This window comes from Arachis ipaensis, chromosome B9 (genome assembly GCF_059453495.1).
Source record: "Arachis ipaensis isolate K30076 ecotype BB chromosome B9, ASM5945349v1, whole genome shotgun sequence".
Lineage (NCBI taxonomy): Eukaryota > Viridiplantae > Streptophyta > Magnoliopsida > Fabales > Fabaceae > Arachis > Arachis ipaensis.
In genome coordinates this window covers 114447304-114470644 of record NC_142444.1, presented here as the reverse complement: position 1 = coordinate 114470644, position 23341 = coordinate 114447304, and the positions used below count along the sequence as shown (strand labels likewise).

The 23341-nt window shown below is 35.2% G+C and overlaps 1 protein-coding gene across 1 annotated transcript; it reads left to right on the top strand.

Annotated features, from left to right (window-relative positions):
- The first annotated feature begins 6364 nt into the window (after nucleotides 1–6364).
- On the top strand, nucleotides 6365–7282 carry LOC148545981 (uncharacterized). Its single transcript, XM_088498427.1, has 2 exons — nucleotides 6365–6466; nucleotides 6902–7282. The coding sequence occupies exons 1-2, from the start codon at nucleotides 6365–6367 to the stop codon at nucleotides 7280–7282; spliced, it is 483 nt and encodes a 160-aa protein (XP_088354553.1).
- Nucleotides 7283–23341: the final 16059 nt, after the last annotated feature.

Here is a 23341-nt window from a genome sequence, read left to right as displayed (position 1 = left end):
TCCAAGGCTTTGAGCATCAGTGGATAGGAGGGCCTAAAGGAATAAAATCCTGGCCTAAGCGGCTAAACCAAGCTGTCCCTAACCATGTGCTTGTGGCGTGAAGGTGTCAAGTGAAAAGCTTGAGACTGAGCGGTTAAAGTCGAGGTCCAAAGCAAAAAAAGAGTGTGCTTAAGAACCCTGGACACCTCTAATTGGGGACTTTAGCAAAGCTGAGTCACAATCTGAAAAGGTTCACCCAGTTATGTGTCTGTGGCATTTATGTATCTGGTGGTAATACTGGAAAACAAAGTGCTTAGGGCCACGGCCAAGACTCATAAAATAGCTGTGTTCAAGAATCAACATACTGAACTAGGAGAATCAATAACACTATCTGAATTCTAAGTTCTTATAGATGCCAATCATTCTGAACTTCAAAGGATAAAGTGAGATGCCAAAACTGTTCAGAGGCAAAAAGCTACGAGCCCCGCTCATCTAAATTGGAGCTAAGTTTCATTGATATTTTAGAATTTATAGTATATTCTCTTCTTTTTATCCTATTTTATTTTCAGTTGCTTGGGGACAAGCAACAATTTAAGTTTGGTGTTGTGATGAGCGGATAATTTATACGCTTTTTGGCATTGTTTTTACATAGTTTTTAGTATGATTTAGTTAGTTTTTAGTATATTTTTATTAGTTTTTAAATAAAAATCATATTTCTGGACTTTACTATGAGTTTGTGTGTTTTTCTGTGATTTCAGATATTTTCTGGCTGAAATTGAGGGACTTGAGCAAAAATCTGATTCAGAGGCTGAAGAAGGACTACAGATGCTGTTGGATTCTGACCTTCCTGCACTTGAAATAGATTTTCTGGAGCTACAGAAACCCAATTTATGCGCTCTTAATTGCGTTGGAAAATAGACATCCAGGGCTTTCCAGAAATATATAATAGTCCATACTTTGCCTGAGTTTTGACGATGCAAACTGGCGTTCAAACGCCAACTTCCTGCCCTATTCTGGAGTTAAACGCCAGAAACAGGTTGCAAACCAGAGTTAAATGCCAGAAATAGGCTACAACCTTGCGTTTAACTCCAAAAAGAGTCTCTACACATGAAAGCTCAATGCTCAGCCCAAGCACACACCAAGTGGGCCCGGAAGTGGATTTCTACATCATTTACTTATCTTATGTAACCTTAGCTACTAGTTTAGTATAAAAACTACTTTTAGTGATTTATTTTATATCTCTGGTTAGTCTTTGAATAATTTTATGTTCAGAGATCACGTTTAGGGGGCTGCCCATTCAGCCATGCCTGGACCTTCATCACTTATGTATTTTCAACGGTAGAGTTTCTATACACCATAGATTAAGGTGTGGAGCTCTGTTGTTCCTCATGAATTAATACAAAGTACTATTATTTTCTTATTCAATTCAAGCTTATTCCTATTCTAAGATATTCGCTTGCACTTAAACCATGATGAATATGATGATCCGTGACACTCATCACTATTCTCAACCTATGAACGCGTGCCTGACAACCACTTCCGTTCTACCTTGGATTGAGCGTTTATCTCTTAGCCTCCATTCCGAAAGATCAGAGTCTTCGTGGTATAAGCTAGAATTATTGACGGCCATTCTTGAGATCCGGAAAGTCTAAACTTTGTCTGTGGTATTTTGAGTAGGATCTGGGAAGGGATGACTGTGATGAGCTTCAAACTCGCGAGTGTTGGGCGTAGTGACAGACGCAAAAGGATCAATGGATCCTATTCCAACATGATCGAGAACCGACAGATGATTAGCCGTGCGATGACAGTGTATTTGGACCATTTTCACTGAGAGGACGGGAAGTAGCCGTTGACAACGGTGATGCCCAACATACAGCTTGCCATGGAAAGGAGTATGAATGATTGGATGAAGGCAGTAGGAAAGCAGATATTCAGAAGGAACAAAGCATCTCCATACGCTTATCTGAAATTCTTACCAATGAATTGCATAAGTATCTCTATCCTATTTTATATTTTAATTATTAAAACCTTATAACCATTTGAATCCGCCTGACTGAGATTTACAAGATGACCATAGCTTGCTTCAAGCCGACAATCTCTGTGGGATCGACCCTTACTCACGTAAGGTTTATTACTTGGACGACCCAGTGCACTTGCTGGTTAGTTGTGCAAAGTTGTGAAGAAGAATTGAGATTATGATAGTGCGTACCAAGTTTTTGGCACCATTGAGATCACAATTTCGTGCACCAGTACGCACACTTGTCTGTGTGTGCTTTTCCTTATTTTCTTCATGTATTCTCCCTTGTACATGCTTTCTTCCACTTTTGCCTAGCCAATCTTGCCAAAATGACCTGAAATCACACACAAAACATATCACGGCATCGAATGGCATGAAAGTGAATCAAAATCACTAATTTAAGCACAAAAATACATGTTTTCACATTTAAGTACAAATTAGGGAGATAACATAAAAGTATGCTATTTGAGTGCTTAAGTGTGAGTTTATGTGATGAAATCTATCCAAATCAAGCTAAAATATATCGAAAAATATGGAGTCGTCAATTCCCCCACACTTAAACAATAGCATGTCCTCATGCTAAACTAAACAAGGAGAATAATCAAAGGGGTCACCAACTTAATGAATGCAACTATTTAAATGCATGCAAGTATACTATATACTATATTTATATATCTATCTATAATGTCCTATTGATTTGGTGAAAACAAACAATCAAATTCCAAACAAGTGTATAGACATATAGGGCTAAGCAAAGAATTAATTCAATGCAATCAAAATCTAAAGAATTGATTCAAGTTTCAAAATGAAGCAACTTGCAAGAATACATGATAAGTGAGGTGGAAACATAGAATTGAGTAATTGAACCCTCACTAGGTGTGTATACACTCTCAACGCTTGGTGTTTTGGGTTTAATCACTCAAGTCTCCTCCTAATCATACTTTTAGGGGGTGTGTGGTTGGAGGGAATGCAAGTATATTCCCAGGAATTTTAAGATGGGAATGATTTATTTCCATGTTTGGTTCAAGATCTAAAAAATCATTCCAGGGTATATTTTATTCCAAGGAATTGAATTCCCACCAATTTAATTCCCATCTCTTCCCTGGTTATCCTTCATTCCAATCCCATTGGAATGTATATAATGAAATAAAAAGACTAAATTACCCCTGCTATTTAATACAGATTTCAGCTTCTTCTTCATTTCTCTATGAAGAAGGAAACGGCGAAACCCTAGCAGAGCTTTGTTTTTGTTCCCAAATCAGTGACACTTCACCAACGCCACCGCCACCGGAGCTGCGCCGGCCCCACCGTTACCCTAATGGAAGACTGGTCTCCTTCTCTTCTTTGAGTTTATGTTCACATTGCTTCTCTCTGCGAATTCTCTTTGAATTCTCTTCGAATCTCTCATTAAGGTTTGCGTTTTATTATGCTTTCTACATCATATTACACTAATTTTCTGCAATAGACTGCTAATTTGATTATTTATTTTCTATTTTGCTTGATTTCTTAGATGCTCTCTGTGATTATGTTGCATGCAAACATCGTGTTTGATGATTTGCCTCAAATAAAGAGTTTAAGCTTGTTGTCACCGATTTTGATGATTTGATGATTTATTTTCTGCCTGGTTTATTAACTGCTTCTGTTGTATAGTTTCAGCTCTTGAACAAAACTTGAAGATCACTTTCTGTTTGTTGCCGTTTTCTTTGAATCTTATATAATAATTGCTGAATTTTGATCTTTTGAATTTGTTAATGTTTCTTTCTTTGTCTTGTTCTGATGCCTAACTTCTTTGTTACTTTGATGTTTCAAGAACATTTGATTAGCCATGGCATTGCCATTAGTTTCATATTGAAAATTGGTTTCCATGGTGTAAAAGGTTATTAGTTGTGGTATTCTTTAGTTTTGTTAGAAGCTTTTATAATTGGCATAACTATTTGTTAATATTTGTTATTTGTCCAAGTAGCCAATAATGAATACTGTGCTTTCTCTTTGGACTTTGGTCTTCTGTTTCCTTTTGGTCTTTCTTTATTGTTAACTATGCTTAACACTAATCAGCTATTCCATAAAAATTAATTAAAACACTAACTATGGTTTTACAGACTATGGTTATCAATAAACTACCGTTTTCACCATATCAAATTTAAACAATGGCTCTAACTGGTGAATACTACCTCAATACTTTTGTTGCCTTAATTGAGCTGTGGCCTTAGAGAACTAAACTTTATTTATAGAAGAGTTTATCTACTCTGCACTTATCTTTTCTTACTTTGCAATATGGTATTGGGATCTATGTGAGATTTATTGTCCTATTATCATTTTTATTTCAGGTTGTGGGTCCACTTCTCTGCTATATATCTTGTCACTGGATTCATTTGCTTGCTACTGTTTTATGTAAGTCCATGATCTCGTAGCTCATGGAAGAAATCCCCATGGTTAGGTAGCATTTGGTTGCTGTTCCAACACAAATGAGATACAGATGTTAGAGACCAAAAACTTAAAACCGTCACTGTCTTCATAGTTATCAGATAGTTTATATACTTTCGAAATATAGGGACATACATGACATGTCTCAAGGATGATTTTTTAAGTCAATTTTTGAACCTCCAAAATGCAGAGAAGCAAGGGACACATTTTAAGATGAATATGCAATGCATAAATATTTGTTATTTCTTTTGCTGGTATATAGAATATTAAAAAAAGAAAAAAGAAAAATAATAACATGATAATAGTTGTGTCTTATTCATTGATTGTTGTATGCAAGTTGATATGGTTTATCTGAAAAGCAACAGTTGAATTTATTACTCATTTGTCAACATTATTTTCAATTTCCAGGAATATAGACACATATCTTCAAGAAGAATTTCTTTTTTTTATTCATCCAAACCTCAGCCTCATCAGTTTACCATTTTGGCCCGCAGCACTCCTACTTACCCTGGTTGCAGCATCAGTGATAGTGTTGAGAACTTCTTTAAAGACCTTTATCCTTCTATATACCTTTATCCTTCTTGGTGAGTGCCGCGTTGAGATTTTAGTTTTTGTAATTTTATATTTTACTCTTTTTTAAGGGGTTCAAAATTTTGTGGCTTTGATTCTGTTCTACTTATTTGTTCACTCAATATTTTTTAGTATTTCCTAAGAATCATAGTATGGATAACATAAACTCGTGTAATCAGCAACTTCAGGAAAATACAAAATTACTTATTACTCCTATATTTAGAGTACAATATTGAATAACTAATTAACAACTTTCTAATAATAGTAGGTAGTAACCTCAGAGACAGTTATAATCTGACTTTGAAGTTTACCATGATTGACTAAGTTATATAGGTTTACTAAAATTTCCGTTGCCTTTATGCTTGTATAGAAATTATTGATTGAGATTTCATGTTTGGCCTAATTAATGCTTCCCCTCTATGAAATGCTTGTTAATTGCTATTCTTTTCATACTTGTGTGATTCCTTGCTTTAAGATGATGAAAAATTGTCTTGTGTTATTTTCTGCTTCTATAGAAAATGGAAGAGAATACTCGACCTAATTCAAAGCAAACTAAGCGTCAATGGACGCCACACGAAGATGCAAAATTAGTTGAGTGTTTGGTAGAGCTTGCAACTACTTCTTGAAAGTGTGACAATGGCACGTTTAAATCCGGTTATGGAAAACATTTGGAAAAAATGCTGCATGAAAAGATCCCTGGATGTGATCTTAAGGTACAATTTTTTTACATAATACTTGTTTTCTTTGTTTATAATTCTGTATTTGTGTTATAATTGTATAGTTTACAAAAGGTTCATATATGTAGTCTTAAAATTGCAGTGTTAAATTAAAAAAAGAAACTTTATATTCAACTTACATATAAACTTTACCTTATTCATAATAAATTGGTTATTCAAAAACTGAATGATTATTACTGCTCCATACATTCACTATATTTAGTTATGCTTGGATAAATTGTGGTGTCATATACATAGTAGTAATAATTCTAAATTGTTTTGCTATGTTTAGGCTAATCCACACATTGAATCAAGGGTGAAATTGCTAAAAAGATAATATTTTACAATAGTTGAGATGATGGGCACAGCTAGGAGTGGATTTGGTTGGAACGACAAAGATAAAATGATTGTGGTGGAGCGACAAATTTTCAATGAATGGAAGAGTGTAAATTCTAAATAACTTTCTTAATACAAGTTTATTTATCTTAAGCTTTTTAATATTAATTGCTTATTTATTTTCTTTTAATTTCAGTCCCATCCTAATGCTAATGGCCTTTATAATAAATCATTTCCACATTTTGAGGAGTTGGGAATAGCATTTGGTAGAGATAGGGCTCAAGGAGGCAATGCAGAAAATGTAACTCAAGCAGTTGCTACAATGGAGGCTGAGCGCAAAGCAACCTTGAGTGATCGGCAAGTGAATGAAAATACCCAAGTAAATTTGGAAGAGACCGAAATAGAATATGAAGCTGATTCTCAAGTACGTAAGCAATTGACTCTAATTCATGTACATAAATTCACTTATTGTTGATCCTACTGCTGTGTATTTTCTTGGATTTTGGAGTGATTCTTCATTAGTTCATTTACTTTAATCTGTGCCTGTAACTAGCCTTAACTATTCCCATCATGTTGAGCATTTAGATAAAAATACTGATCTTCATTTCTGTGGAGTATAATAACAAAGAAAAAAAGGATATGAATGTAATTATGCAAACAGAATTAGAATCAGGGTAGTTAATATTCTATTAGGTTCTGTTTAGTTAGTTAATGTTGTTAGTCTTGCTGGCCAAGGCAGAGATAATGCTTGTATATACAAGTGTAGAGCATGTATAATCAGTTAGGCTACTTGTTCTTCATTTCTATCAATATTGAATAATCTTCTGATGTTCCTGCTGGTGTTGCTTTCAATTTTTAGGAGCCTCCAACTCCTGGTGTTCCTGTTGCTCCCAGTGCTTCTGCTGCTCCTAGTGCTTCATATATAGAAAGGAATAAAAGAAAAAGAGGGAGCAAAAGTGAGGAAGTGATTGACATAGTAGTAGAATCAATGAGAGATATGAAAGGTGCTTATCAAGAACACACAGCCGTTTTAGTTGATATGGTTTCTTGTTTTAAGCATGAGAAAGAAGGAGCTGAGCGCAGAATGAAGCTAATGGCACTGTTGAGAGATGTTCCTGGTTTGAGCGGTGATGATAGAATGAAGGCTGGCCTTAGCATTCTAAGGGACAATAGTGTGATCGACATGGTGTTCCAACTTCAACCGGGGGAACTTTTGCCATTTTTGAAGAAATTGCTTTAAATATTGCTATTTTTGAATTTTTATTGAATATTATAGTGACTTGATAGGAAGACATTTATGTCAATTATTGCTGTTGTTTTGTGAGGAATATAAGTAGCTAAAATCCTAGTTCCTGATGCCATTATATCAGGTTTTAAGATCCATGGAAAACTAGTTAAAGTTCCTCTTGAACTAGAATGTGTAGCAACTGGTGATGGCTTGATTCCAAGAAATGTTTGTTGAAAAATGATGGTGGATTTTGGATTTTTGTTGCTTTGTGTATAATTGATCACAGATTTTGCATCTTTGGAAGTAATTACAATGCTAGGAGAATAGAGATGCCGCCATTCAGTTAGTTGAGGATCATCTGAGATGAACACTGCTCCTTTTACATTGTCATAGTCACTAATTTAATTATGATAAAATTGATTTTAATTAAACATTTGTTTTTAAGGGTATTATAGTAAATTTATTAGTAGAGATAAAATTTGTAACACCCTCACTACTAGAAAGTCACGCTTCCAGCTGCGCCACTCTGATTGCAAGAAGTATTACAACTACTTTATATACTTAATATTAAAATAGGAGCCTGTGACTCAATACTGTATCGCTGATTTCTTTAAAAACCGGAAATAAAAACTTTATAAAAAAAAAAACAAACACATAGATTCAATACAAGACTTTTTACATAACATCTTATAATATAATATATATAAAACATACAACTCCTATCCCTCTTACAAAATTGTAATAACAAAGGTGAGGGAAGAAAATAATCTATTTAATTCAACAACATATAAACCAAATGCAGTATAACTCCTCTTAATGCTTCTTCTTCTGGTTCCTGAAAAGGTAAAGCTGTAGGGGGTGAGAACCTAACCACACAGTCTCACCACGGAGTTTCAAAGTTGTCATGAGAAGATATTTAATAAGAAAACTGTTTTCAAGCTCAGTGATTATCATTGCCTTATTAATCTTTTAAAAACCAACAAGTAAACGTTCAAAACTTTTTCAAAGAAACAATGTTTAATCTTTCAGAAATCCGAAACCTTTCCTTTCTTAAAAGAAAATCTCAATCAGAAACCAACCACGCAATCATTAATTCAGCACCAAAGTTCATTCTCAAATGTAGCACGTCAGGACAAACACAGGCAAGACAGACAAGGAAAAACACAAGTAGGTAGTAATTACAGCAAATAGTTCAAGTAGCAATTAAGAATAGTTTAGCAATTAGGCAAACCCAAACAAGTTCAAATCCAAACAAAGCATACAAATGCATATGATGCATGCCTGTCCTATGGCTGATGAGGCTCATCTGTCGGTTATCCAGCCAACCCGACAAGTCTGAATTGTCCTTAGACTGTCCCCCGTCGCGCATCCCCATGAGTCTATGCATAGATTTTACATTCATACATCATTCAAATCACTCACTGGGGGCTATCCATACCCGGGAATTTATACGTGCCCGGTCACCCTTACAACGTAGGGTCAACAGAGTATCGAGATCCAACCTAGAACACGTGGTGGCAAGCCACGGTTCTTTACCCAGGGAACTCGTATCTCAGATAAACGTGCGGAAGCCACATATGTTTATTCATAATCATTCATCCATCATCATTTCCGCATTTCATTAACAATTCATATCAAACCAATCATTATTCAAGCCATAAGTCACTTTTTATTTCTCAAGTCTCTTCAATCTCATAACTTTCCTCAAAATCAATTCCTTTTCAAATCTTATTCGTTTAATATAACATTTTACAAAACTTCCAAGATACTTTCAATCATCACCTTAAAACGGAACTTTCTTTGAGAAGACACAAGACTTTAGGGAAGAATAACCTACCTCACTTCTCAAACTCTTTAGAAATCCTCAGAATCATAATTACTCAAATTGAAATCATTTGAAATGGAGACTTAAAAACCATGTAGGCCAAAAGTTCTGAGCCACTTTCAAAACCAACTTATTTATGCTTCAAAGCCAATTTCATTTCGTTTGTAAATCGAAAACCTTTCCAAAGCTCGGAGTTGTTTAGTCTTGTTAAGTCAAAATTTAAAGAATACTTCAAAAGGAAAATGAACCTAATTAATCAAGGTTCAACTTCTTTTAAAATCCACTAAAACTCTTCCAAAAGTACTTCTTTAATCAAACTTCAAAACATAGGCCCCTTTGTATTTAAATCAATCGGGAAACATAAATTTTTATTAAATAGCTTAAACTCGAAACACCAATTTCTTAATAAATTAAGAACCAATTCGTAAAACCTCTCAAATCCCAATCCTTTTCTAAATCACATTTTAAAACAGAATCTAAATTTTTTATGAAAATTCGGCAGCATCTCCCCTAAAACTTGGACTTTGCCACCCTTTTCGGGTCCCATCCAAACATTTCTCAAACCTTTTTCTCAACCATTTCCAAATCTCATTCACTTTCCAAAATTCAACCAGTTCCAATATCAAATTGTTTTCAATGCGAATCAGTGCCAATAATAAATCTCTTTTAAAATCAAACCAGCTCAAATACTAAATTATTTATAAAATCATACTAACTCAAAATCAAACCATTTCCAAAATTAATTCAGTTTCATATTTCAAATCATTTTCAAGCTGATTCGTTTACATTATCAAAAACAGCTTCAAAACCAAGAAAGCCATTTTTCATAATAATCAATTGAATAACCTTTCAAACTAATTTCTTTTTAGCAATCACAAACTACTCAAGTAATCAGTCATTCAGTCCAGCAAACAACCACATTTATAAGACAATCATAATCATAGACATATGTTTCTCACTTTAACATCTATTTATAACAACTCTATAATGTAAAATATATTTTAAGAAAAACCCCTACCTCGATAAGCAAAACCATAACCCAAACGTGTCAACTAAACACTTTTTGCTCAGCCTGAATTCAACCGCAACCGAAACCTCAGCTCCGCTTGCTTTCTCAATAGCAGAATAGCCTCAATTGCGACATGCAACACTCGATTTCTAATTCTTAAAAATATCAATGTTGCAAATACTTTAATACATGTAACAAAACACTAACGTGGGATCTCCGAAACAGAAATACTTACTGCAATACGAAGACGAAATAGCGGCGGTCTCTGAACTGGTTTGGCGGCCTCGGCATCCACCTCGCGGCAGCGGCGACCGGTTTGCGGCAGCAGCAACTGTAACCAACAAGCAGTGCTTGTAATGCTTCCAAAACTTGAAAGAAACGAAATCCAATACTCAAACCCTTACCGACGGTGGTCATAGGTAACGGAGGTGGCGTTTCTCGGCGGCAAAGGCTCGGCCACCCATCACCAGCGGCGGCGACGGAGGGTACGACGGCGGCTGGACAGATCGACAATGAGGAGAACCAGCTCAGTCTCGGATCTCTCTCTCTCTCTCCACGCGCGGCTCTCCTTGCATCGGCTCCCTTTCCCGGTGACAACGGCAGATCTGGCGACAATTTGGGACAGAGACGACGACGGCAGCTGGTCGAGCTATACGGACCGGCGACGACGGGTCATCCACACGTCTCCTCTCCCCGCAACTGAGCTCCCTAGCGCGTGTTCTTCCTCTCTCTTCCCTCTGTTCTTCGCACTTTCTCCCTCTTCTGTGCAGCACGGCGGCGCGACGGCGACTGGTCGCGGTGGCAAGGTGGCGTCCTGTGCAGCGCGGCAGTGGTGCGATGGCTCCTCCCTCTCACGGATCCCCCCTCCTCTCTTCCCCTTTCTTTCTTCTTTTCTTTCTTTCTTAGCTGCTTCTAGGTTAGGTTCAATTTGTGTGTGTTGAGTGTGTGTGACCGAGGGTGAAGGGGTTGGGTGAGAGAGATGAGTGTAGTGTTAGGGTTTGGGGGTAGTTTAGGTATTTTCATTAAAAATAGGGTTATTAGTGTAATTTCATAAAATAATTAGGAAGATAAAATAATAATTAAAAAAAAACCAAATTAAGTATATAATTTCTCTTAACATACCGTTCAATTACAAGCTGTAAATTATTTTCCATTCGAATACTAATTTAATAAGAATTAGAGATAAGTAAATTAATTCTCCTTTATTTATAAAATAAGGTCAAAAATCTAAATATTAAAATTAAGGTATATAAAATATTCACTATATTTTTTTTTCAATTATAAGAACTCTATATAATAAATAATAATTTACTCAACCTATATATAAAAATCTCTAAAAATATAATCTTAAAATAAATACAATAGCTCATAAATAATTTATTAATAACTTTTTTAAAATCCGGAGTCTTACAAAATTTAGAGTCGATAATAATTTAACTAAAGATATTTGTTATTAGGAATATTTTAGTAAATTTAAAAAAATTTAGAATCAATAATAATTTAACTAAAGATATTTGATATTAGAGGTATTTTAGTGAATTTAAAAAAATTTAGAGTCAATAATAATTTTAACTAAACATATTTGTTATTAGGGGTATTTTAGTAAAAAATTTAGAGTCAATAATAATTTAACTAAACATATTTGTTATTAGGGGTATTTTGGTAAATTTAAAAAAATTAAAATCAATAATAATTTTAACTAAAATATTTGTTATTAGGGGTATTTTAGTAAATTTAAAAAAATTTAGAATCAATAATAATTTTAACTAAGATATTTGTTATTAGGGGTATTTTAGTAAATTTAAAAAATATTTAACTTTTAGCCATTAATATTTTAATTTGAATGATTAAAGGTAATTTTGACATATACATAATATGACCAAGATATTTAAACTCAACCAAACAAAAATTTAGTCATTTCTAGGATTATTACATAATATTCTAATGTATTAAATTTTACAACCAAATATGGGAATCATATATTCCAAGTAATCGCATTCCTAGGAATATAATGCATAGGAATAAGATTACTTGGTAATAAAAATTAATCTTTGAACCACACACACCCTTAAGGATTTGCCTTTCATCTTACAATCAACAAACATATGATGAATGAATGCAATTATCATGAGAACTTATTAGGGTTGTAATGGGGTTAGGGTTAAGGTGGGATAGATATGGCTAAGTGGACTAAAGAATTGGATCTTTGATTAGCTCAAGTATCTCACTCAACCTATATCAACCAAATCACAAAAATGCATTCTAACCACCCATTACTTCTTTTTACATACATTCATGCCTTAGTTTCTATTCAAAACATATATGCATTCCTTATTTATTTTTTTTCTTTTCTTTGGGGCAACCTTTGTCCCTCTTATTATTTTTTCATTTCATTTTTTCTCTTTTCTATTTCTTTTTCCTTTTTCTATGATAAATGCATATGGTTAAAGCAAATTGACACATGAATGTGCACCCATTTTTCCAAATTTTCAATAAGTATCCAAAACAAATTTTTTTCTCTACCAATTCTTCCCAAAACTTTCCTCATACTTAAATGAAACACACACCTTAACCTAAGCTAATCATGGATACAAATCAAGGTAATCATGGTTTTCTGCTTAAGGTTGTGATGTGGTGATATTAAAACCAATGGGGTAAATAAGGCTCAAAAGGGGTTAACAATGGTAGATATAAGGGTTAGGCTATATGGGTGAGTGAGTTTAATTCAAAGATGGCCTCAATCATGCTCAATGCATTCAAACATCAATAATTGGAAATAAAGAATCAAGCAAAACCAAGGTCACAATCATAGAAGGAGAAAATCACACTATGAACAAAATTAGTGGTTAGAATGTGTAACCACTCATTCAAGCCTAAAAATTCACAAGGTATTTGTTCTTTTCTTTTCTATGTTCCATAAAAATCATTCAGGCAAGTTTTAAAAACAATTTTTTCAAATCAATTCAATAGAATGCCCTTGAAACAAAATTCTTGTAAATTTTTGTTGTTTTTCACCAAAATTATTTCCTATATGTATGTATGATGTTGTGATGGATGCAATTTTTTAAAAATTTCCTAGTTCTATTCTTAATTTTCAACATTGCAAAAAATTAACATGAACAATTAGGACAAAATTCAACTAGGTGCTATACTATTCACATTATCCAATCACAACTTCTATCTATAAAATATATACTATGCAAAAGCAAAAATGCCAAATGCAATAACTAGAAATAAACTAAGATATATATATATATATATATATATATATATATAGAAAAATGCAATGCAACAGTCAAAAGTACTCTAAATATCTACAAGAGACATAATAAAAAGAAACAAAAAATAAAGTGCAAAGTGTTCGGAAAAGTAAGTTTACGCCCCAAAATGACAAATCCTCCCCCACACTAAGCGTTGCACGGTCCTCTGTGCACGAACACGATTCGGGAAGAATGTCTCTAAGTTCCTCCACCTTCGGTTGGCGGATGCGGGGGCTTGGGTTGTGTGGAAACGCCAAGTCCAATGTATTCTCTGCTTCTTTGTCCACAGTGTCCTTCTCTTTCGCCGGCTCCTTGCCTTCACGGCTCATCCTCAAAAAGAATGAATAAAGTATAATTAGGAATCGTAAGGCAAGTAGCACAAAAAGGTAAAGGAGGGAGCATCAATTAAATACAAGCAAACTTAGGCAACTACAACAAGAGTGAATTGAATGTAGGAATTATTGGATATTGAAGTTGTGCAAGTGAAAGAGCAAAATTGATATAAAATAGCACAACAAACAATAACCAATGCAATGATGAAGAGAAACTACCTATTCATCCTTAAGAATAAGGTAATAATCACATGGGAAGGTGCTTGCTACAAAAAGTGACAAGTCTTGATAAGAATCAAGTCAAGTAAACTCAAACAAATGCAAAGCATTAACAAGCTAGGAGCAAATACCTTGTGATGTGATTATATTGACTTAAAAACCATGATGAACAAGCAATTCAATTCAATTCACTAAATTCAATATGCACTTGTTAAAAAAAATTGCACCAAACAAGAAATTAAATGTCAATGTTCATATCAATTTGGTACTAGCAACTCAAAGCATTAAATAAGTACATTATTGAAATTTCATCTAACCATTGGAAATACTCGCAACATATTTGTTTGTTCTAGCACGACACAAAAATTTCATGTATCAGAGAACGATTGAAAACTAAAATTGAATAAGCAGAGACGACAAACCAAGGAGGGCTATTGCATTACTACGTCACGCATCTATCAACATTCCAAGCTTACCTTCCACATAGGGCAGCGTAAAAACCATCTATCAGGGTTGCTACTTGTCTTCGACTTCAACGGAACCACTGGAAGGGGACAAAAGCAACGGCCGTCATAGGTTTTGCTCACAATACATGAACCACCATCCACATCGATGGCTTGCATCGATGACTGCTTTCTCACGGTTGTAGCTTTTCCACGAGCCCTAGCTGTATGCATCTTCCAATTTTGGTTCCTGTACTACGTGTGAACAATGAGACCAATTTTAGGGCTTAGGGAAAATCCATTTGATTTGGGGCAAAATCAATTTAAATTAGGTTTATTCCCAGCTAGGCTAATAACTTATTTAATTACAAATTCCAACTCAAGTAAAACCTATCTTGTCAGCGAAAACCGATGTCCAGCTCAGCATTGTCCTCGCTGGAGTTGTGCTCCGGCAAGCACGAGGACACGCTTGGCAATTTTTTAAATCATTCAGGTGCCATTTTGTCAATAATAATAGTGAGGTACCAAAATGTCAGCGTTTGAATATTTCGGGCACTGTTTGGTCATTACTTCTTCTTTTTATATGAATTATTAATATTATTATTCTTAATTATTTACTATTTTTTTTATTTTTGTTAATAGATCTATTATGTCAAATTTGCAAAAGCTTGAATTTTTCGCTCTTGATTTAACGGGCAAAAATTATTTAGAATGGACACTTGATGCTGAAACCCATTTGTTATCCAAAAAACTTGGAGATACTATAAAGAAAGAACTAGAATCATCAAGAGAAGATAAGGCTAAGGCACTTATTTTTCTGCGTCATCACCTTCATAAAGGGTTGAAAGTAGAATACTTGACTGTTAAGGATCCACAAGAATTATGGATAAATTTGAAAGAAAGATATGAACATCAAAAGACTGTTCTTTTGCCTAAAGCTCGTTATGAGTGGATACATCTAAGGCTATCATATTTTAAAACAGTATGTGAATATAATTCTGCACTTTTTAAAATAAGTTCTCAATTGAAATTATGTGGCTAAGAAGTCACAGATGAGGACTTAATGAAAAAATTTTTTTCTACATTCCTTGCTTCCACCATACTATTACAACAACAGTATCATGAAAAGGGTTTTAAAAGGTATTCTGATCTAATAGGGTGTCTCCTATTGGCAGAACAAAATAATGAATTGCTAATGAAAAATCATGAAGTTCGTTCTACTGGTTCAACTGCTTTCCTTAAAGTGAATGCGACAAATTGTGAACCTAAAAGAAACCATCGTTAGAAAACGGTGGAAATCATGGTCGTGGCCGTGGATGTGGCGTGGCAAAGGGAATAATAGGGTTCCCACTCATAACCAAAAGGGGAATAAACATGAGAAGCATGCTCCGAGCCATAATATGAAAAATTTGTGCTATCGATATGGATTAAAAGGTCATTGGTCGCGTATATGCCGTAGCCCTGAATATTTTGTCAAGCTATATGAAGAATCTATCAAAAGAAAAAGGACAAAAATAAGAAGCCAATTTGACTATACAAAGAGAGGAAGTTAAAAGTTAATAGTGTTGAAATGGAACTGAAATCCACCAATAATATCTTTGCAGACCTTGATGACATCTTTGACCTTAGCAACCCATGCAAGTCTAAAACAAGTGATTTTGGTTACCCAAGCGATGTTATTCATTTAGATAAAGCAAATATCTTTTAGAAGAGTATTAATCAAAATCTATCATTTTAGAATTTTTTTTCTTCTTAGTTAGTTTTTTTTCTTTTGCTTGTAGTTTTTTTTTTTTTGAGATTTTTGTATTTTTTCTTCCTTTTAATTAATTGTAATTTTTTATTTTCGTAAATGAAGATATGGATATTCCTCACGCTTTGCTCAAATTTAACAATGAAGAAGTATGTCTAGCTGACAGTTCTTCAACGCATACAATACCTAGAGATAAAAGACATTTTTTCTCTCTTGTTACAAAGAAAACAAATGTAAGTACGATTGTTAGTAGTGCAAAAATGATTGAAGGCTCCGAAAGAGCTACTATAGTATTGCATAAAGGAACCATGTTCTTTATAAATAATGCATTACTATCAAGTAAGTCACATAAAAACTTACTATGTTTTAAAGATATCCACTAAAATGGATATCATGTAGAAATCGCAAGAGAAGAAAATAATGAATATCTCTATATAACAACTATAAAATCAGGAGAAAAATGTCTCTTAGAGAAATTACCCGCTCTCTCTTCTAGTTTATACTATACCACTATTAACAATGTTGAATCGCATACCATAGTAAATCAGAAGTTTACAAATACAAATATATTTACAATTTGGCATGACCGATTAGGACATCCAAGTTCAATCATAATGAGAAGAATCATCGAGAATTCATCTAGTCATCCTCTAAAGAAAAATAAAATTCTTCAATTTAATGAATTCTCATGTGCTGCTTGTTCTCAAGAAAAATTAATTACAAGACCATCATAAGAAAAAATTGGGATTGACTTACCATCTTTACTGGAACATATTCAGGGTGATATATGTGGGCCCACATTACAAGAAAAATTACTTTTAGCGGCCATTTATTTTACTTTTAGCGACAAGAAAAATAACTACTAATACATTTACCGGCAATTAGACATTAGCTGTCTTATGCTTTGTCGCTAAAAAGTTTTAGCGGCAATTATAATATTTGACAGTAAAGACCATTTTAATGGCCGCAAAAAGTATATAATTTTTAGCGGCTATTTTCTTAGAAATTTATATGGCCACCAAAAGTAATTCTAAGATTGCAATGTTATTCACTTTTAGTGGCCATTACTATTGCCGCCAAAACCTATTTTACCGGTAATTTATATGGTCACTAAAATAATTCTAAAATTATAATGTTATTCACTTTTAGTTGCCATTACTATTGTCGCTAAGATCTTAAGACTTTTTTAATTATACTCATTCTTTTAGAAATAACAACCTATCATTTTTTTAAAATTTCAAATTATTTTTACCAATAATTATTATTATTGTACATAATATAAATATACTAAAATTAATTACTACAAAATATAATATTTCATTAAATTCAAAATATTTATACACAAATTTCGCTTGAAAAATAATAAAATATAATACAAATTTAAACAACATAAATACTATAAGTCTATGTTACATCAATGATTAGTACATAGCGGTGACATGATATAGGATCAAGCCTCATCATTGTCAATTTAAAGCAGATGAACAATGGCATTATAAATTAAAATGCTTCACATCTGAGAGGGGTTGCAAGTAAGATGTGATACATCATATGCTTTCTTCCTTATCTGCTCCACGATTTGCGGCTCCGTTTGCCGCCTCTGCCTTAAATCTAGAAGTTCTTGTGCATAGGGTGCAACAATCTTTGCAAACGAAATAATAAGAACCAAGCTAACCATGTTTGCCACAAATCCTATGTTATCTAGCAACATCGTTACTGCAGTAATAAGAACCAACAAAATGGACTCATTAGTTAGTCTTAACATACTAATAAGAAAATTGCCAGTTTGGCATAACAATTTTTCTTATAGGACATAGTTTACCTACCAAAGACAAAAGAAGCTGCTCTATATCCTCCTTTTTTTCAAATCTTCACAACTTGGTACTCAGCATCTTTCAAGCTAAACTCATCTTTTGAATCCTATAAATGTGCATTTCGATACAAAGCCATTTCAGCAAATTGTTTCTTAAGAGAAAAGAATATAGCATTTAAACTTTATAGCCGTTCAGAGTCATTATTTTTAAACCATTATTTTGCATGCACCTAAGATAACATGTTAAATAGATAATTTGACTATTTTTGCGCAAGATGATTGGTGCACGAATTGTGAATCACACTTTTCACAACTCGTACCACTAACCAGCAAGTGCACTGGGTCGTCCAAGTAATACCTTACGTGAGTAAGGGTCGAATCCCACGGAGATTGTTGGTTTGAAGCAATCTATGGTTATCTTGAAAATCTTAGTCAGGAAGTCAATTATGTTTATCAGTTGAATTGTGAATAACCAAGAGAGCATAAATTAAAGGTTACTTGTTGTGCAGTGATGGAGAATATGTTGGAGTTTTGGAGATGCTTTGTCTTCTGAATCTCTGCTTTCCTCTGTCTTCTGATTCACGCACGCACGTCCTCCTATGGCAAGCTGTGTGTTGGTGGATCACCGTTGTCAATGGCTACCTTCCATCCTTCCAGTGAAAACTATGCTCACGTGCTCTGTCACAGCACGGCTAATCACCGGTTGGTTCTCGATCCGGTTGGAATAGGATTTACTATCCTTTTGCGTCTGTCACTAACGCCCAGCCTTCAAGAGTTTGAAGCTCGTCACAGTTATTCAATCCTTGAATCCTACTCGGAATACCACAGACAAGGTTTAGACTTTCCGGATTCTCATGAATGCTGCCATCAGTTCTAGCTTATACCACGGAGATTCTGATTAAGGAATCTAAGAGATACTCATTCAATCGTATATAGAACGGAGGTGGTTGTCAGGCACACGTTCATGATTTGAGGAAGGTGATGAATGTCACGGATCATCACCTTCATCACAGTTAAGCGCGAATGAACATCTTAGATAGGAACAAGCGTGTTTGAATGGAAAACAGAAATACTTGCATTAATTCATCGAGACACAGTAGAGCTCCTCACCCCCAACAATGGGGTTTAGAGACTCATGCCGTTAGAGAATACAAAGTTTAGATCTGAAATGTCATGAGATACCAAATAAGTCTCTAAAAGTTGTTTAAATACTAAACTAGTAGCCTAGGGTTACAAAATATGAGTGGATTATGATGGCTGATGCAGAGATCCACTTCTGGAGCCCACTTGGTGTGTGCTGGGGCTGAGAATTGAGTGAGTCACGTACAGAGGCCATTTGTGGAGTTGAACGCCAGTTTTTGTGCCAGTTTGGGCGTTCAACTCCAGTTTTTGATCCTTTTCTGGCGCTGGACGCCAGAATTGGGCAGAGAACTGACGTTGAACGCCAGTTTACATCGCCTATTCTTGTGCAAAGTATGGACTATTATATATTGCTGGAAAGCCCTGGATGTCTACTTTCCAACGCAATTGGAAGCACGCCATTTCGAGTTCTGTAGCTCCAGAAAATCCACTTTGAGTGCAGGGAGGTCAGAATCCAACAGCATCAGCAGTCCTTTTTCAGCCTGAATCAGATTTTTGCTCAGCTCCTTCAATTTCAGCCAGAAAAATACCTGAAATTACAGAAAAACACACAACTCATAGTAAAGTCCAGAAATATGAATTTTTCCTAAAAAATAATAGAAATAGACTAAAAACTAACTAAAACATACTCAAAACTATATGAAATTATCCCCAAAAAGCGTATAAAATATCCGCTCATCACAACACCAAACTTAAACTGTTGCTTGTCCTCAAGCAACTAGACAAATAAAATAGAAGACTAATAGGTTGAGAAGCAATAATATCTCAGAGTTTTTGATTGAAGCTCAGATTCTAATTAGATGAGCGGGACTAGTAGCTTTTTTGCTTCTGAACAGTTTTGGCATCTCACTTTATCCATTGAAGCTCAGAGTGATTGGCATCTATAGGAACTCAGAATTCAGATAGTGTTATTGATTCTCTTAGTTCAGTGTGATGATTCTTGAACACAACTTCTTTATGAGTCTTGGCCGTGGCCCTAAGCATTTTGTTTTCCAGTATTACTACCGGATACATAAATGCCACAGACACATAACTGGGTGAACCTTTTCAGATTGTGACTCAGCTTAGCTAAAGTCCCCAATTAGAGGTGTCCAGAGTTCTTAAGCACACTCTTCTTTTTGCTTTGGACCTTGACTTTAACCGCTCAGTCTCAAGTTTTCACTTGACACCTGCACGCCACAAGCACATGGTTAGGGACAACTTGGTTTAGCCGCTTAGACCAGGATTTTAGTCCTTTAGGCCCTCCTATCCACTGATGCTCAAAGCCTTGGGATCCTTTTTATTTGCCCTTGCCTTTTGGTTTTAAGAGCTTTTGGCTTTTTCTGCTTGCTTCTCTTTTTTTTTTTTTTTTTTTCTGCAAGCTTTGTTCTTTGCTGCTTTTTCTTGCTTCAAGAATCATTTTTATGATTTTCAGATTATCAATAACATGTCTCATGTTCATCATTCTTTCAAGAGCCAACATATTTAACAGTCTTAAACAACAAATTCAAAAGACATATGCACTGTTCAAGCATTCATTCAGAAGACAGAAAGCATTGCCACCACATTTAACCAATTAGAATTTCTTTTATTAAACTCGAAATTTTATTGCTTCTTATTCAAAAGATCTACTATTTTATTCATGTTTAATGATGATGAGAAAAATAAACTATAGCTTAATTGGAGATAAAATCAAATAGATACTAATTACTATTATATGACTTCTAAGGTAACTTTTTATAAGGACACTGTCACAGAGTTAAGGCAGAAATTGGAAATTAACAACCTTTATTCTGGGGGTATGGGGGTTCCTCTGATCCTTGGGAGGCTTGGTATTACAGAAGACTTTTGGCGCTTCAGTTCCCTTAAGTCACGTCCCTGCTCCTCTTGTTCTTTAAGCATATGGGTCAGCATTTGACTGTGTTCCTTCTGTTGTTTTATTATTTGCTCCATAGCTTCCTGTATCTTGGTGACAGACGTCTCAAGATATTCCCAATATTCCGCTTGAGGAATCTCTGGGAGGAATTCCTGTGCTCTCTTCTTGATAAGATCCTCCTGTGCTTGTTGTCTCTCCATTGATGCTTTGGTGATTGACTTTTCAATTAGGATATATTCAGTTATTCCCATCTTGACTCCAGCGTCCTTGCAGAGCAGAGAAATCACGCTTGGATAAGCCAACCTGGCCTCTTTTGAATTTTTGTTAGCAATCTTATAGAGCTCAGTTGAAATCAGCTGATGAACCTCCACTTCTTTTCCCATCATGATGCAATGAATCATCACTGCTCTTTTAACTGTGACTTCAGAACGGTTGCTAGTGGGCAACAGAGAACGTCCAATGAAGTCCAGCCATCCTCTGGCAACTGGTTTGAGATCCTCTCTCTTGAGTTGATTTGGGACGCCCTTTGTGTTGGTGGTCCACCTGGCTCCAGGGATACATATGTCCTCTAGAATCTTATCTAGGCCAATGTCTACTCTCATCATCCTCTTGTTGAAGGAGTCTGGATCATCCTTTAGCTGAGGTAGCTTTAATATCTCTCTGATCTTGTCAGGGGTGGTATGAACAATCTTTCCCCTGACCATGGTCCGAAATTCGTAGCAGGCTGTTCCAGATAGTCTTTGCTTGTCAGTCTGCCACATATTAGCATAGAACTCCTGGACCATGTTCCTTCCTACTTTCGTTTCAGGATTAGCTAGGACTTCCCAGTTCCTGATTCGAATTTGCTCCTGGATCTCCGGATATTCATCTTCTTTCAGATCGAATCTCACTTCCGGGATCACTGATCTCAGACCCATTACTTTAAGATAATGGTCTGAATGTTCTTTAGATAAGAACTTCCTTTGATTCCAAAGTGATTTTGGAACGCTCTCTTTCTTGCCTCTTGGAGTGGATTGTTTTCCTTTGAGAGCCATAATCTTAGTAGTGATCTTGGATAAACACACCAAACTTAGAGGTTTGCTTGTCCTCAAGCAAAAGAAAAGAAAGGAGAGGGATAGAAGGAGATTGAGTAGCTCTTGTTGATGAAGGAGGGGGAGGCCGAACCCAATTTAAAGGGGTGGAGGGGTGGATTTTCGAAAAATTAGAAGAGATAAGATAAAAAGATTGAGTTGAAAAAGATAAGATAGAAGATATAGTTTAATTTTGAAAGGATAGGATAAATTTTTGAAAAAGATAAATCTGGATTTTGAAAAAGATAATATGAAAAAGATATTGAAAAAGATATGGATTAGTTGAAAAGATTTTTGAGTGAAAAAGATAGATTTGTTTTCAGAAAAGATTTTGAAAAGAGTTGGATTGAATTTGGAAAGATGGATTTTTAGAAATTAAGGATTTTAGAAATCAGGGTTCTTGATATGTTCATGTAAAAATCATGCATTGAAGCACAAAATTTTAAAATTAAAATGGAAATACGTGTGGGATAACTGGATTTGGCTCCTCCCTGTCCTCCTGGCGTTTGAACGCCCAAACACTGCCTGTTTTGGGCGTTCAGCGCCCAAATGCTGATCTCCTGGGCGTTCAGTGCCCAGTTGCTGCCATTACTGGCGTTCAACGCCCAGTGGGTGGCCATTTCTGGCGTTGAACGCCCAAATGCTGCCATTACTGGCGTTCAGCGCCCAGTGGATGCTCATTTTGGGTGCTGAACGCCCAAAATGCCCCTTTACTGGCGTTTTCTTGCCATTGAGCTCTTTTACTCTGTTTTGTGTGCCGAGGTCTTCTGTAAATGATTATTTACCTTGTTGTCAATGAACTCTATATAAACAAATAAAAATAAAAATAGAAATAGGGCAAAATGCTTAGAGGATTGTTGCCCCATGGCTGGGTTGCCTCCCAGCAAGCGCTTCTTTATTGTCTTTAGCTGGACCTTGCTGAGCTTTTAATCTAGCTTCAGCCTTGAGCATTCTTGCTCAATGTTGCCTTCAAGATAATGCTTGATTCTCTGCCCATTGACAATGAACTTCTTATCAGAATCAATATCCTGAAGCTCCACATAACCATATGGTGACACACTTGTAATCACGTATGGTCCCCTCCACCGGGATTTCAGTTTCCCGGGGAATAGCCTGAGTCTAGAGTTAAACAACAGGACCTTCTGTCCTGGTTCAAAGATTCTAGATGACAGCTTTCTGTCATGCCATTTTTTTTATTTTTCTTTATAAAGCTTGGCATTTTCGAAAGCTGTGAATCTGAATTCCTCTAGCTCATTTAGCTGGAGCAATCGTTTTTCTCCTGCTAATTTGGCATCTAAGTTTAGGAATCTGGTTGCCCAATAGGCTTTATGTTCCAGTTCCACGGGCAGGTGACA